Raw genomic sequence first — 17,562 nt, 5'->3', positions numbered from 1 at the left:
GGTTGCCTTCACTCCGGGTGGAAGGGTGAGTGTGTGAAGAAGAGTTTGACTGTGTGTATCTAGAATCTTAAAAAAGTGCACGTGGCCTCTGGCCTAGTCCTTCTACTTCTAGGGATCCTAAGCAAATAATCAGAAATGTGGACAAAGTTTTGTGCCCGAAGGTGTTTATTTGATCATTATTTATGCTGTCTGAAAGTTGAAAACAACTGCAGAGTGTCTACTAGAGTAGTTTAGAATATGAAAAAAATGATATTTACCGAAGTTTTAAAATAGTTGAAGACAGGGACAGGAAAACACATAATTATTTACACAATCTGATTTCAACCGTGTCTAGTTATGTACAACAAAGGTGCAAAGACCACGGGAATGCTGTTATCCCACTGTTGTAGGATTTAGGCTAATTTTATATCTACTCTAGGTTAGATATTTATATAAAAATTTTCTTTGCGTGGATTGTTGTAAAATTCAGAAAAGAGGAAAAATATTTCTCTCAGATGCTAAAGAGCAGACTGGGTGGGAAATGTTGGCCATGGAACTGCAGAAACTAGATGGGAGATGGCTGAACTTGAGGGGCTGAGCTGGGAGGTACCACCCTCTCGGATAGCCAGGGGAACCCAGCTCCCTCCTCAGTGCCTCTTGTGGGGGTTCTTGAGGACCTTGCCCTTTGCTCCCAGACACTGTGTGCTCCAAACAGCCCTTCCCCTCTTTCTTAGTCAAAAGCTTACATTTCCAACAACCTGTATGTTCATCAGTAGGATATTGGTGAAAGGAATTACACTACACATCTACTTGGTGGGGTACACTAGAGTGCCGACGAAGATGATGATTTTTGGCCTGAAAAATTTCAAAAATGATATTAAAACACAATATGTGGAAGATAATTATGATTCAGTGTTTATCAGGATCATTTGTAATCCCCATGTGACTCATAGAGTATACATGTTCTCTACAAATAATCCAAACATTGCATAGATGCACATGGTAATTGTTGTTTTTGTTATTCTGATAAAAAGAGGTTCCATTTTAATTTTTTGTTCATTTTTTAACATACGAAAATACACATTTTTATACTAAGTTTTACATCTGTGATTAAAAAATGAAAAGAAAGCTGTTTCTTTTGAAAGGGGAAAAAGAGAGAAGCTGATGAAAATGTCTCCCTTAGGGCTTTGTTCGTTTTATTTTGTTTTCTCCAGATATTCTGGAGGAAGGCGTGAACGCGACTTTGCCTCCCAGGGAACAAGCATCCTCCTTCTAAATGGTAAATGTGGGTGAGCTGACCCTGCTGGAGTCTGTCCCCTGGGCTGCCCTCTGCCTCCCCCTATTGTGAGTGGTCCGTGAAGCACAGCGTTGACCAGACCTAAACCTGTTTGCTCCCAGGTCAGTGTGCACGCAGCAGAGAAGTGAGCATCCATCCCATTTCATGCGTGAGCAAGGAGGGCTCTGGGCAGAGAAGCCGCTTGCTGGGAAATATTCAGGCGGAAATTAAGAGTCCCATTCCTAAGACCTGCTGCTTGGTCACCTTGTTGAAATCAACGTGCCTTTTGAGTTTCTTGGGCAGTTTGGGTACTGCAGAGTGGTGGGAAGGAGTGTGGACTCTCTAACTCAAGACCCAGAACAGCCGGGACCCACTGGGTGATGAGGGTTGTGAGGGTAACTCACCTTCCCATGCCTCAGTGGCTGCCTCTGTGGCGGGAGCCCCGCTTGGCAGAGGGAGCTGTGTGTGCATGTTGGCTGTCGCCAGCACCTTGCATGCTGGATGTTTCACGCGCTTCAGTTTTCAATCTGGAAAGTCTCTTTTGCATGAATAGGAGGGAATTTGCTGAAGTCAACTATGATATTTGTGACAATGTACTAATATTGATAGTAGTTTTGGTGCACATCTTATACTTTTGGCACAGTTCAGACCTTTTTAATTACAATAGTAGTACATATGCATCATAAAGATTTCAAAGATTTTATAAATCTATAAGAGAAAACGGACATCTCTCCACCCCAAGTTAGTCACTGATAATATTTCTTTCCCCACATTTGAATGTGTCTTTCATTGGCTTCTGGTCCCATGCAGGTGTGTTTCTAGAATTGTGGGCTTAGGATCATAATATTGCTGTTTTACGTTTTGACTAAAAGTGTTTTTCTCACACTAATGTCTAAAAAGATGCCACCGAGCTCCTTAACATTTTGTGGAGGGAACCATTTATAAAACACTCTCTAGATGTTTCTGTCCCAGGTAACAGAATGCCCAGCACTTGATTACCTGTAGTTGTTACAGAAAATGCATGTGTTCCGTGGAATGTTAATTATTTGTATTCACTGCCTAAATGGAGCAGTTGGCAATAATTCTCTTTGAATTGCTATTCAGGGAAAGCTATTTAAGCCCAAACACAGGAGTAACTTTCAACTCCCTTGCCGAACAGCTTGCACCTTTTCACGATTAGCTTCCCTTATGCAGTCTATTTTCAACAACTATCACTGAAAAAGGAAAAAGTAAGTAAGTGGAAAGGAAGTAAGGAATTGAGGAAGAAAGGAAATGCTGGGAAAGCTGGGTGTTGAAAAGTGTGGGATGCTTCTTGTGAACTCACGGCCTTTCTGCTGTGGTCCTTTTTTTTTAGGACAAGGTGGAGCAGACACCTCGCAGTCAACAAGACCCGGCAGGACCAGGACTCCCCGCACAGTCTGACCGGCTCACACATCACCAGGGTGAGGAATGAACAAAACACAGGAACACTCCCAGTTCTAGCTTTGCAGCAGTGCCAGGACCTGATATTCTAAAATGTTGCTCTTCACACTACTAGATTACGATTCTAACATTGGTTCTTCTTTTCTCATTAAGGACAGTGAATTCCAAAATAGAGAAAGATCCTTGGTTCTGATATCTTCATGTATTTCCTTTCAATTAGCAAACTTCAGTGAGCAAAACTTCAAGATCAGTTTCATACGAGTTATCTAGGTTTCAGCCGAAAGGCGACTTAATGTCGCCTATTGAAGGGTACTCCAAGGTGAATCCTCTTGATTTTGGCATTTTTATATTTCCAATTAAGATGGTTTTGGGTGTATGTACTCTTGGTCTTTCTCTACCTTTCTCTGATTCTTTTTGTTCCTTCTATTAATATTTAATTTCCAGTGAGGTCATTGTGGGAAGGGAAGGAAAGGGAACTACCTTTGGGAAATTAGACTACTTAGGAAATTAGATCTAATAAATGGAAGCTTTGCTGTAGGATGAGGAGCCTGAGGATGAGGTTAAACGAAACGTGCACATGGCACATTGTTTGGCTTATTGGAGAGTTTAGGTACAGTAAATCACAGGTCCTGGAGCTGGTGGGAATGTGAATACTTAGATTTTCTTACATTACTTAATGAGAAAGGTTGACTATAAAAATAAAAACTGGGATCTGACCATGAAGTCAAAGCAATGTTTTCTCAATTGTTAGAAGATTCATAAAAGCTGTCAAGGTTTTCTGTGGCAAGCATAATTTTAGGATCCTCTTTTAGAAAACTTTGAAATGACATGATGCGGGGAAAGGGTACCAATTTGTTAGTATTGACTTCAAAGCTTAAGAAAATTGTAACATGTTACATTGTATGCTCACAAATGATCTCACTTAAATGGAAATAATTTGAGCCTTGGTGTTAATGCTCATATAAAAACTTAGGTTAATACTTTAATTAGGAAACCAGAAAAAATTACACTGAAAGAACTTTTTAAGGCTTACCTTTTATCCTTTGTCTTTAAATGGTACGCTCAAATATTCTACAGATATCAAAGTAGTTCAATTAAGGGACATTTATTTGCAGCACAGAATGTGGAGCACATTCCATGTAGAAGACAGCTGGTTCTCTTCCCTGATGTGGAGTTACACAGTATGCAGTTGAAGCTGAGTCTCGGATATATCCCCACACCTGAAACAGGGCTTAAAGGAAGGGATGAACACGTTACTATATTGAACCCCACCTCTGCTCAGCGACTCAAGAGGGTTGATACCTTTAAGCACACCGTTGACATTGGCCACCTCTCCATCATTTTACATACACATAGCATGTAAAATGGGAAAGCCGAAAGAATTCAGCCTTGCTCAGACCCAAGCATGTCCGCTGATCATCGAATAGCTCTGTCCCCTCAGGGCTGTGGCTCCCAAAGCAGCATGGGTGCTGCTGGCCCGGGTCCCAGGGAATACAAAGGGCTGCGCTTTCCCTTCTCTGGCAGTGACTGGGGAAGCAGGGCCAGAACCAGGCCCAGCATATCCAGCCGAGAGCTGTGGTGGGGCTCCCCTGTTTTCCAAAGATGCTGGAAAAGGGCTGTTGCCTGGGACGGATTGTAGTACATGTGAACTCATGGCCAGGCAGCCGGGCAGAATGGATGCAACCTTGCAGCCAGAGCTAACCCAAGCAGCCTCCCAGTGCAGTGACGCAGACTGCAACCTTCGCAGTCTTCCATGAGGCAGCAGCTCCAGTCTGTCCCGACTTGACCACTCAGTGGGGAGGGGGAGGCAGGAAAAGAAAAAAACAACCCACCTAAAGCGAGTCTGCAAACCAACATTCCAAAAGCACATGAAGCAGTCCCATCCTAAGAAATACAGTATAGCTAACAAAACAAAGAGATTACCAATTTAGCCCATATGCAACAAAAAAAAGTGTGACCAAGGCTTTGAAATACGTGTTTATAATGCTCAGACAGATGCATGAAAGAATCATGTCTGTAGGACAAGGCAAGAAACTATGAAACACAACAAGAGGAAATGAGGCGAGACCTGAGCACCCTGGGCAATGCCTGAAGACAATGCAGTGTACTCCCAAGTGCAGGGGGAAAGATAAACATCCATCTAGAATGTTATGCCAACATATTGCTGACCAGGGAAGGCCAAATAAAGCTTTCTCAGGCAAAGATTGAGAAAAAAAGGTGTCACTGGCAATCTTCACTAAAAGAATGATTATTATTTTATTTTTATTGTTTAAGAGACCAGATTTTGCTCTCTCACTCAGGCTGGAGTGTAGCTCGTAGCTCACTGCAGCCTTGAACTACTGGACTCAAGTGATTCTCCAGCCTCAGCCTTCTGAGTACCTGGGACTACAAGTGTGCGCCACCACTCCCAGCTAGTTTTAAAATTTTTTGTAGAGATGGGTCATTGCTCTGCTTCCCAGGCTTGTCTCAAACCCCTCAAGTTATCCTCCCATGTCGACCACTGGAAGTACTTGGTTTACATGTGTGAGTTGCAGTGCCTGGCCTAGAAAAATAATTAAAAGTACTTCTTGAGGAAAAAGGAATGTGGATACTAGGGAAACATGGCACATATGGGAAAATAATATGTGACGAATGCTCAATTGTGTATTTAAAAATATTAGGTACATCTAAAGTATTGACTGTAATTACTAAAAGAATGTGTATATCATCTATAGTTCCCAACCTAGCAGAAAAAGATACAAGGGAATATATATGAAAAAACAACAACAATAATCAAACAACATCAAGTAGAAAACAGAAGGAAAAACAAGATGTGAAGAGAAAAAAGATATTAAACAAAATACAAAAGAAGATAGTAGGAGTAATTCCAAGTCAATTCGTGATAGTGTTAACAAGCTCAAATTAATAGACACGCATAGCTCCCTTTACCCAACAGAGATTCTTGATTCTTTTCTAAAACCTGTGTAACTTTTTGAAAAGTTGACTGTATATAGAAAGTTGCACTAAATTTTAAGCAATCTATTTCATGCAAGGCTTGTTCTTTGACCCAGTGTGAATAAATCAGACGTCAACATAAAAAGTTGAAAACAAATCACATAAACATGCATGAGGAAACTTTAAAACACACCCACTCTTATTTTACTTGTGAGTTAGACAGGAAATTGCAATGGAAATATCAATCATTTAGAACCGAATGAAAGTGAACATAGTACAGGTGGAAAGTTGTACAATGCTGCAAAGGTGGTAAGGCTACATTTCTAAGCTTCAAAAAAACGAAAATTGAAATTACAGAAATGAAATAGAGTAAGTCAAAGGAATGTAGAAGGAATTAATCATAAAAATTAAAGTCAGAAATTGTTGAAATAAAGAGATAACCAATAGGAACAAAATCAAACACCAGTCTTTTTTAAAAACGACCATGACAGCAAACCTCTGGCATAGACACTCAGGAGGGCAGAAGGTGCCCAAGAAAATCATGTTAAGAGCACTTTAGCAAGTTTTAGAAACAGTGTCAAGAAAACTGTGAACAAAAAAATAGAAATCTGGGAGAAATAGATGATTTATTGCAAAAATGTAAACAAAATGGATTCTTGAAGAAATATAAAATCGTAATAGAGAAACAGCTCTGAAAGAAATGGTAATCAATATTGTATCTTCAAAAATACTCCAGTGGTTTGCAGATGAGTGATATTAAACTTTCAAGAAACAAACAATTTTTCTTTTCTTTTTTTTTTTTGAGATGGAGTCTTGCTCTGTCGCCCAGGCTGGAGTGCAGTGGCGCAGTCTCGGCTCACTGCAAGCTCTGCCACCTGAGTTTACGCCATTCTCCTGCCTCGGCCTCCCGAGTAGCTGGGACGACAGGCGCCCGCCACCACGCCCGGCTAATTTTTTTTTTGTATTTTTTAGTAGAGATGGGGTTTCACTGTGTTAGCCAGGATGGTCTTGATCTCCTGACCTCATTTAAGTGTGTACACTCTTAAACACAGAGGACAGCAGCTTACACAGAGGACAAGAGCTCTCCCATTCATATCATGTTTGTGTATCTTTGAAACAGTACAAGAAATCAAATTTATAATACCATTTTACATTTTAATATAAAACAAAAAGTCTGAGTAAAACACTAATGAACCAAATTCAGTACCTAATCTTACGTGAAATGTAAATGAAACAAATGTTATGACCAAGTTCGTTTTATTATAATAGTGCAGGGGTGGTTTACTATCATAAAACGGTGAACACACTGAACATGTCAGAATTAAAGGGAAAAGAATAATCATTTCACCTGGCAGAAAAGTATTTAATACAACTCTCCACTCATTATAATACATAACAAATAATAACAAAGTTTGTACTCAACCAGTACTGAAAAGAAACCTCCTTAACTTGTTAAAGTTTATTTATTAAAAGCCTACAGCATTGCATCATACATAATGGAAAACTGTTAGAGTCGTGTTCATGAACATCTAGAATTAGACAGGGGTGCCTGCTGTGACTGGAGGTCTTAGTGTAATAAAAGGAGCAAATGAAGGAACAAAAATGTAAACATTAGAAAGGCAGACTGAAATGTGTGTCTATTTGCAAATAATTATCCAAATAGAAAATTTACACACACATGTTAGCACTTTTAACATGAGCAAGAATTCTTTAAGCAGATATAATGTGAGATCAACATATAAAATGTGATAGTACCCTTGTATGCCAAGAAAAAACAATTAGGAAATGTAATGTGAAAAGAAATCCCACTTATAATATTAACAGAAATTATAAGCTATCCAGGAGTATATTCAGGAAGATTACCAGCCATTATAGGATGTTTCAGAGCATAAAAACAACCAGAGTAAGTGTAGAGCTATACTATGATCATGGATCAGGAGACAGAATATAGTGCAGATGTCACATTTTCTCAAGTTTTTCTTTAAGTTTAATGCAGTTGCAGCCAAATTCTTAACAGTTTTGTCACGTGTGACTTGAAAAATGTTTCCCAACTTTAATAAGAAAGAGTGAAACTCAAGAATTTGAAGACAAATTTGAAAAACAACAAGGCGTATGGAGGAGTGGTTTGCACTATCAGATAGCAATCCCACTTATGTGGTATCACAACTAAGAAAGGATGTTATTAGTTCAAGGGCAGACAAATAGACCAAAGGACCAGAACAGATATCCCATGAAGAGACCCACACGTGTATGGAAACTAACACAGCACAGTGAAGTCGCGGCAAAACAGAGATTACAGGAACCGTGACTGCACATGGGGTGGCAAGGAATGGAATTATTTGAATGACAAGAATTAATGAATAGAAAGAATCTTTTTTTTTTTTTTTTTTTTGAGACAGAGTCTCGCTCTGTCGCCCAGGCTGGAGTGCAGTGGCCGGATCTCAGCTCACTGCAAGCTCCACCTCCCGGGTTTACGCCATTCTCCTGCCTCAGCCTCCCAAGTAGCTGGGATACAGGCGCCCGCCACCTCGCCCGGCTAGTTTTTTGTATTTTTTAGTAGAGACAGGGTTTCACCGTGTTAGCCAGGATGGTCTCAATCTCCTGACCTCGTGATCCACCCGTCTCGGCCTCCCAAAGTGCTGGGATTACAGGCTTGAGCCGCCGCGCCCAGCCTAATAGTAAGAATCTTTATTCTCTCAGGCTAAGAAAGACTTTTGTGAATACGAATTAGCACCACCATAAAGGGAAAATGGTAAATTTGAGTGTATTACCATTACAAATTTATATGTAGACATAACAGATGATATTTGACATGCTGAAAGGCACACTTCAGCCTGGAAGAATAATTTGTAACTTCTTGTTTGTACATACAAAAATGCATGTAACATGCAGAGTATTAGTATCCTGTTTATGTAAAAAATATCCTGTAAATAAGAGAAACAATTACATAGAAAAACTGGCGAAGAACATGAGCAGGCAGTTTACAAAAAAGGAAAGCATGATGTGTTTGTGTCTGATTCTGGACACTCATTTCACAAGAAAAATATGGAAACCAACTGAGCTGGAAATCAAGGAAGCCTGTGCTCTGAGGGCTGTTAGATGGAACAGAAAGGCACAGATCCTTCTTTTAAGTGCTTCCAAGTGCAGAGTGTTCATCCTCCCTCTTGGCGTGTTCACAGCCCTGTGAGTCTGTGCGGAATGGACCTGGGGCTTGTAGCTCCCTGGCACTGGGTACAAAGGCTCCTTCCCACCCGGGGTGTGGGGGGCGGTGGTGGTTCAACCCGCAGCGCAGCCTACAGGAGTCAGTGCCTTCCCATCTCTGTGCCTGACACCAAGTTCAACTTTGGGGTGGGCATTCTTTTTAACGAGATGCTTTGGGAACTATGACCAAATCTAACAAACATACAGTGTGGTTCTTTCCGGCTTCCTTAATTTTCGAGGCATAGTCAGATGCTGCCATCATAGGCCGTGGCTTTACATGGTATGTTTGATCCAGAGTGGCCTGGATCCTTGCATGGAACCTGATGTTTAGAATAAAAGATTAGCTGTGACTTTCCTTGACCTGTTACTGCTATCTGGCAAAGAGGATTTATTGCTCCTGTTTTATTACCTTGTTCCTAACTAATGTAAGCAGCTTATTTTTGTGTGACAGTTGCTAAAAATGCTTCCCACATTTCTTAGCAGCACACAGCAGGGAGGGATGCACTTTCTTTTGAAGCGGGTAGTTTTGCAACAGCTGGAATTACTTTTGACGATTTTGAAAAAACCTTTCTTCATTAAAAATATATAAAACAAAATTAACCATTTTAGTCATTTGTATAAGTGTACATTAAGTGGCATTGGTCATGTGAACAGTGTTGTGCAACCATCACCATTTATCTATTTCCAAAACTCTTTTATCACCCCAAACAGAAACTCTGTACCCATTAAGCAATAATTCTCCCCAGTCCCTGGTAACCTCTAATCTACTTCCTGCCACTTGATTCGCCTGTTCTTAGTACCTCATGTAAGTGGGACCATACACGATTTGTCCTTTTCGTGACTGGCTTCTTTCACTCAGCATAATGTCTTCAAGGTTCATCCATGTTGTAGCCTGTGCCAGAATTTCCTTCCTTTTTAAGGCCGAATAATATTCCATTGTATGGATGGACCACGTTTTATTGTGTGGTTGGACCTCATCTGCTGAGGGAGGGACACTTGGGTTGCCTCCACCTTGTGGCTATTGGGAATAGTGCTGCTATGAACATTGACATTCAAGGGTCTGAGTTCCTGCTTTCAAATCCTTGGGGTATATATCTTGAAGTGGAATTGCTGGATTGTAGGGTAATGCTATATTTAATTTTTTCCTCAACAATATTTTTGAGATATGAAGTTTTATTTTTAGAAGCTTGGCCTCTCGGTTTTAGGCAAATTTTGTCTGATTGTTGTTACTGCTCATAACCGAAGCTGAGATTCCTGGTCATGCCTCTCACCAGGAACACAATTGAGTAAAGATGTCTAAAGGGTTGAAAAAGAGATGTTGAAGTCTGTGTACAAAAGTAAATAGAGTTGACTCTGTAGAGAGCTCCCAAAGGCTCATGAGCTTAGTGGGCCCTGTGGTGCAGCAGTAACAGCCTGAGAGGCTGCCAGTGAACGCTGGTTTCGTTTGAAACTCTGCTCTCTTGTGTACTGAGCCTCAGTTGCCTTGTCTATAACATGGGATAACATGCCTTCTTTATGAAGTTGTTGTGAGAACTGGAAAGATGTGTCCGTAAAGCATAGGATATCATGTCTGCCATGGTGTGCCCTCTGTAAGAAGTAGCTCTTGCTGGAGAGTGCAAAGAAGTGGGTCTAATTCTGGAAGGCGGTTTGCTACTGTCTAACAAAAGCCTTGCAAAGGTCATACATTTAAGCTCATCAATTCCAGGAATTTATTTCAATGACGTGTGCATGTGTGTGCATGTATATCCATTTCAGTTCAATCAATAGCATATTCCCCTAGAATAAAGGAAATAACGAAAGACAAAACTGATCAGATAAACATTACATACACTGATGATAGACTATTATTCTGTCTTAAAATATGTTAAATATCTAGTAACTTGAGAAAATGCTCAGATTTTCAGGGAAACAGGTTACAATACTGTATGGTCCCAGTTTTGTAGAAAGAGGAAATAAGAGCACAATATATGTTTTATATAATGATGTTTAATTTGGGTGGTGGGTTTATGGGTGATTTTTATTCACCTTTTAATATTGTGCATTTTAAAATTTTGAACAAACGTAACAATATTTCACAATGAAAATAAAAATATTATTATTTGTTTTATTTAAAAATACAATGACAGAACTTTGAATGTTTATTATCTAAACCTATAGCAGACAGGAAGGAATAAAAGCCCCTAGAAATTCCTGTAAGTTCACCTCAGTAAGAGGTGGTTTTGGCAGCGGTATAGTGTTGGAAGAGAAGAGGCCAGCAAAAGGAGCCATTAGAACTCAAAGAGTCCAGCAGGGTAAGTCCATTTACCTAGGAGCAAATAGCATTACACCTCATTAGCCCAGTGGACATCAATCATGCTCAGAGAGAGGACTGAAGTCACTAAGTAAAGGTTGCATTATATTTTTTACCCCCTGCTTAAGAAAGAAGGCAGCCAAGAAGATGACGTACGATATGTACAAGAGGGAAAATGAAAATAGGTCCTCTTGCTGGAAGGTGTGCTATTCTCACTCCCTAGAAAACTTACTGATCCAGGATAATGCCTGCCTCAAAGGTTTTGCAGTTGTCAAGAGGTAGGGTGTTTTGTCATCAGTAATGTGTGATTTTGATGTTGATACATCAGCCTGGAGCAATTTGTGGCACCACTAGTTTGAAAATGAATAGATGATGAGTTTGAAATTTGAGGAAGTTGACTTACTTCACTCTGAGTATTTTTCTTGATTTATTTCCCAAGAATATTTGCAGACCTTTGAGAATGAGTCCGTGTGTGGGCAGTGGGGAGAAGGCATGGTCTGAGCAGGTGGTGTGGGACCCTGGGAGGATGCAGAGGTGTGTCCCAGGCACAGGGCGGGAGAGAGCCTAAAGCTCTCGGGATCTCAGGGACTTCCCTATAGCAGAGAGGTTAGGAGCTGAGAGAGGGAAGGAAGACATGCATTGTCAAGTTTTTAGAGATTGACAGTCTACCTGCCATCATGGCATTCCTCTTGGGGTGAGAAATGTGTTTTAGTTTTTGGCTTATTTGCAGTTTCTCAATGTGCCTATAATGTGATTATTCTTACAATGGAAAAAAAATAATATAACTTAAACATTTGAAATGAATGATTGTTCCATTACAGTGTACTCACCAAACTGCAGAATTTTCCTACTAACAGGTACTCTGAGACTCCTGAGTTAAGTGCTTGGGGGAGTCTGAGGTCTCATCCCCAGGAAGACAGGCTTCAGTAATCAGTGCCAGCCTGTGAGTAAGGGAGGAATGGGTGGCTGCACACACCACAGATTCTTCATCCTGTGAGATCTCACCTAGCCTAGTTTGGGTGGAGACAGGATCTGAGAATTTAACTTAATGGCCAGAGTCGTTCAAGGTCATTCACTCTATTCAGAGATCCACTCTATGAAAGTTTGGCAGAGAGCCCAAAACTCATTTTTAGCATGTCCTTAGTTCCCTCAAATACCAAATACCCTGTCGCAAATTACCCCTAGCCCCCTACTCTTGTATTGTTATCAGTTAGTGGCCTCGTGCTGGGTTGCAGAGTTTCTGTTTTTGGTGTTGTTTGTTTTGTTTGTTTGTTTGTTTTCAAGACAGAGTCTCGCTCTGTCACCCAGGCTGGAGTGCAGTGGCGCTATCTTGGATCACTGCAACCTCCATCTCCCTGGTTCAAGCAGTTCTTGTGCCTCAGCCTCCCAAGTAGCTGAGATTACAGACATGCGCCACCACACCTGGCTAATGTTTGTATTTTTAGTGGAAACGGGGTTTCACCATGTTGGCCAGGCTGGTTTCGAACTCCTTACTTCAGGTGATCTGTCCGTGCTGGGATTACAGGTGTGAGCCACCGCGCCCGACCAGGATTGCAGAGTTTCTGACCACAGACGAAGTGGTCCCACGCACCCACTTCTCTCCATTCTCTAGAACAGAAGCCTTGCAGAGTCTGCCCAGCTTTTTTTGTCTTCTGCTTGGCCAGAGGCACTTCGTTGCTCCGGTTGGCTTCTCTTCTTTGTGGACTGCAACTGCTTGGGTCTCCCTTTCACCTTGGTGGTATAGCTGCTTTAGTCTTGTGGGCAGGGCAGGCTATGGTCCTGCCTGAAAGTGGAGGCTGTGCTCTCTCAGCCTCTGTGCCTTCTGTCTCTGTCTCCTCTGCTCCATCTGTACCTCGGGCGCCCCAGTCCCATGCCTGCAAAGCACGCACATTCATCATGCCTTTATTCCGTCTGGAGAACAGGGCTGTGTGTGTGATTGTCATAGTGAAGACTCCTGAGCTGGAATCAAAACATTTTCCTTGATTGCTGGAGTCATACACTTCCTTGATTGCCCCAGAAAGTGTATGTAGTTCATTCTCTCAGATGGAGACATCCTACACAACCACTTGACTCTTGACTTGAGGAATGTCTTTCAGGCTCTGGAGTTCAGAGGTCCTCTCCATCCCATTACGGCTGTTTTCTGACTTTAGTTTCTTTAGTTTCTTCTCTTGGTTTTCTTTAAGCCAGAAATACTGGTTATAGGCATGCAGCTTTAATTTGTAGCAATGTGTTTGGTGCAGTGCTTTCCTTTCTAGTAACAGTGGAAGTATAGAAAAAAGATCGGAGGATGGACTATTTCAGAAGCACCAATTTCTCAGTGGAGAGACTGTCAAGAGGAAAAGACCAAAATTAGAAAAGAATGCCAGTTATTAGAGAAGGTAAAATAGATCAAGAAAATAAATTTTTGTTTTTTTCCTCCAAGAAGCCATTCTGAGCATCATTAGGTGCAGAAGGACACAGCCTGGTTTTGGGCTGGCTGTTTTTGTGTCTTTTGGTCTCTTCCAACAATGCTCTTTGACTGGGGGTAAGTTAGGAATCACTTTGCACTTTAGAGTCTTCGTACCCATCATGCATAATTATTGGCAAAAATAATGATGCCGATGACGACTTTGAGGCCTGTGCTAGAACCTCCCTGCATGTCTTATCTTCCTCATCAAAGCTACAGATGGGAAAACTGAGGCTGAGAGGTTTGTAACTTGCCCAGAAGTCACAGACAGGTTAACTCAGTGGTGGGATGGGAATCAAAGCCAAAGTCCATCTCAGGTTTTAATTTAGAGGAGGCACCCTGCACACTCCTTTATGTATAAGCTACCTGTTGCGAGCATTATTTTATATATCGTATTTTTCCCTTTCTCCCTAGATCATACATTTCTTGAGGGCAGTACACATGTCTTTCTTACTGTGACATATATACTACCTGGTATATACCACAAGGTTCCACTATACTGCCTGGTCTGAAGTCATACTTCATAGATATTTAATGAATTCCTGAACTCACATGCCATTAATAGACTTGTGGTCTCCAGAAAGGTCCTGAGCTCCTGCCTCTCTCCTCCTTGTGGGAAGTCCTGGTAACTCTAGGCAAGCAAAGGTAGAAACCAGTCCCCAGCGCCCTGCCCTCCTGCTGTGCTCTTACCATTCATGAGACATGGGCAGCAGTTTGGATGAGGGCATGATTGATGAGAGAACATGAACTCAAGCAGGAAGACAACATATTGCATCATGATTCCTCTAATGTTCTCTTATCTAGTTTATCTTTTACTATGTTATCCACAAAAAAAATCTTCAAGATTTTATTCATTATATATATACGTTTGTGTGTGTGTGTGTGTACACAGTTGTCCCTTGATATCTGCAGGAACCTCCTGTGAATGCCAAAATCCAAGGATGCTCAAAGTCCCTGATATAAAATGGCATAGTATTTGCGTATAACCCACGCATTTTCTCCCCTATACTTTAAATCATTTCTAGATTACTTATAATACCTAATACAATGTCAATGCTATGGAAATAGTTGTTACACTGCATCGTTTGGAGAATAATGACAAGAGAAAAATCTGTACATGTGCAAGTATACTCTGTTTTTCTTAATATTTTCAATCTTCAATTGGTTAAATCTGTGGATATGGGGAGCTAACTGTATCTATACAAAAGTAACTTTTATTAGTATCATTTCCTCATGGTGAAACTGTGCTATTTCCAGTGGTAACTTTCTTTTTCTCATACGCTCAGCATGGTACTGAAAAGTAGTGAATGTTGGTCTCCAGTTGCACACTGATGCCCAAGTTGGTGATAATTGTGATTTCTGTGACTGCCCCCACCCCAGACACTAAATACCTTCTATTCGGGTTGAGATACAGAAAAGCTAGGAGAAAAATCATCTATAATCCTTTTCCCACAAAATAACTAATGCCCACATTTTGTTTCTGCCTTATGGAAGTGGAGTCATGCCACACCAAATAATAGCATTTGTGCATTTCATTAATGATTATTCTACAACCTCCAGTTAAATTATGATAGTACAGTTTATTAGATATGTCATGATTTCTTACCTTCATCTCTGTTTCTTACATGTTTAAGTGACTTCCCCAGCTATAATAGTAGGTTCCTAACCTATTAAGAACTTACGCTTCGTATTTTAACCCATTGAATCTACCTGTCATATGAGGTAGGCACTGTTATTATCTCCATATTTATAGGGAAACTGAGGAAACTGAAGCCAGAAGTAGGGGAGTTGCCCAGATCACAGCCTTTGAGAGTGGCAGAGCTGGGATTTGAACCCAGGCTGGTGGGCTCTGGCCTCTGAGCATTTCATCCCTCTACTATTCTGCTTCTAGATTAGCCCTCCTTCCTTATCCAAGTCCACCGGTATTTTCTTTCTTTTTGATTCCTCAGATCATTCAGTGACTCAAACTGAGATTTCAGCTGTAGGGATTGAGTTTTCCTTGGTCTTGAAAGCAGTACATCGAATCCCTACAGTTGCCCCCACCCCACCCCACCCGCCGCCTGGGACAGTGGTTTCCCTTTAATTGTGCTTATTCCTTCCTTTTCACTTTGTAGATCATTTGTCTTAATAAGGAAGATAGGAACAAAAAAGGCATTGAGGAGCCTGCGTTCTCTTTGTCTTGCCCCAGTGTTAGGCAAGCAGCAGACCTCTCTCTCCTGGTCCTTATTTGGAGCAGAACTGAAAAAGCCATTGTCATCCTTTGTAATTTTTCAAATCTCAGCTATTCTGGGCCTTCGCCTTCCCCATGCTCTGACAGTTCACGCCACTCTTTTGTCTGGTCCCCTTTGGCGGATAATTGGACTCCATTAATGTTTCATGTTTCCTTTAGCTGTCAGGATGCTCGCAGCTCAATAGAGGGCTTTATCCCAGCAACTCTTTCTGTTCCCCTGGTGTGTTTGCTTTTCATTCCCTTGCTCCGCAGTTTCCCTGTGTCTTTCATTCATTCGTTCATTCGTTCATTCATTTGTGAAACAAGTATCTGTTGCTTGTCTAGGCGATAGGAGGCCTGGGGCCCAGGCCCAGGGGACGCAGTGGTGAGCAGTGAGTCATTTCTAATTTAATGATCCACAGCATATGGACCGTTTCCATCCAAGGAAGCGCAAATCCTTTTTAGAAGTAGCAGAGTACAACTTAGGAAGAAGGAATTCTTTCATTTCATTAAGATCAGTGATGAAAGAGTACCTTTAAATTTCCCCTAGGTAGAAATGAGAATATTCTCTCTCTTAAAATCCAATGTCTGTATTATATTTTCCCACTATATTGTAGTTTGCCTAAATTAACCTTTTTTTCTCTCTCTTTTTTCTGGCTCTTGTTGCCCAGGCTGGAGTGCAATGGCGCGATCTTGACTCACCGCAACCTCCGCCTCCCGGGTTCAAGCGATTCTCCTGCCTCAGTCTCCTGAGCAGCTGGGACTACAGGCATGCGCCACCACACCCAGCTAATTTTGTACTTTTAGTAGAGATGGGGTTTCTCCATGTTGGTCAGGCTGGTCTTGGACTCCCAACCTCAGGTGATCCGCCCCTCTCGGCCTCCCAAAGTGCTGGGATTACAGGTGTGAGCCACCGCCCCCAGCCTTTTTTTTCTTTTTAACCACAATTAGCCGGTACTAATCAGCCAGCCTCTAGCCATTCCAGATAAATAGAATGCTTCCTTATTTTGGCATGAGCTGTCTTTCTTATACAATTTTAAACTCTATCCCCAAAGGAAGGTATCAAACTAGAGAATTTCAGTTAGGTTAAAAGGAAAAAAAAAAAAAAAACCTTCTGTCATTTGCTACAGAATGTACTAGTATTGCCTTCAGAAGCAATTTAGCAAGGTTTCCAATATCACTTTTGTTAACATGGCTAATATTATATTCCCCACTATGAATTAATCGCATCTCTAAGGAGGTCCTCAAAAATGTTAGTTTCTTACCCATGGGTAGACACTGTATGCACGTTTGTAGTCAATCCTTACAGTGACCCTCTGAGGAGCAGACATTTCTGTGGTGTTTAACATTCGGTGTTCAGGGGCGCCCGGAGACTCAGCAAGTGTTGGAGCCAGGAGCCTGCCTTGTGGTCTCCCCACCCCCACCTTTGTCCCTTACAACCTGCATGGACTGGCCCCTAAACCCCTTCAACTTTGGATTCAGCCTGATCAGGAAAGTCTTTCACGATAGTCCTGAGTTGTTCAAAGGGTGAGGCGGGGGGCAATGACAAGAGGAAGTTAGTGCCGAGCCATTAACCCCCCCATCTTTGTGGATATATTTTTAAACGCACTGAAAAATAATTGCGCAGGCTTCTAATCTGCTTGTGTGCCAAATGGCTGAGAGTACCTTTGCTTAACTAGTGCTTCCTCTTGGGGACTCAGCATCCTGAATGGGGACTCCCTGCAGCACCCCAGCTACTGAAAGGGAGATCAGCTAGATTTCTGCATCATGGCAAAATGGTTTCCCCACCTTGGAGCAGACGGGGC

The 17,562-nt window shown here is 41.5% G+C and overlaps 1 protein-coding gene across 9 annotated transcripts in view; it reads left to right on the top strand.

The window, feature by feature from the left end:
• GRB10 (growth factor receptor bound protein 10) overlaps nucleotides 1-17,562 on the top strand; it is a 203,546-nt gene that overhangs the window by 87,815 nt on the left and 98,169 nt on the right. For 6 of the 9 annotated variants that reach the window (XM_003895978.3, XM_009202943.2, XM_009202947.2 and 3 more), the window contains one exon: nucleotides 2,610-2,697. Coding sequence is in view for 5 of the 9 variants with exons in the window: in XM_009202943.2 (XP_009201207.1) it covers nucleotides 2,610-2,697 (88 nt within the window). In the remaining 4 variants the exon portion in view is untranslated. Of the gene's footprint in view, nucleotides 1-1,193; nucleotides 1,378-2,609; nucleotides 2,698-17,562 lie in introns of all 9 variants that reach the window. The other 3 variants (XM_003895977.5, XM_021935775.2, XM_009202946.2) reach the window with 2 other exon arrangements.

This window comes from Papio anubis, chromosome 4, assembly GCF_008728515.1.
Source record: "Papio anubis isolate 15944 chromosome 4, Panubis1.0, whole genome shotgun sequence".
NCBI lineage: Eukaryota > Metazoa > Chordata > Mammalia > Primates > Cercopithecidae > Papio > Papio anubis.
Note: the sequence above shows the minus strand (reverse complement) of the source record. Positions and strands in the feature narration are given on the sequence as shown.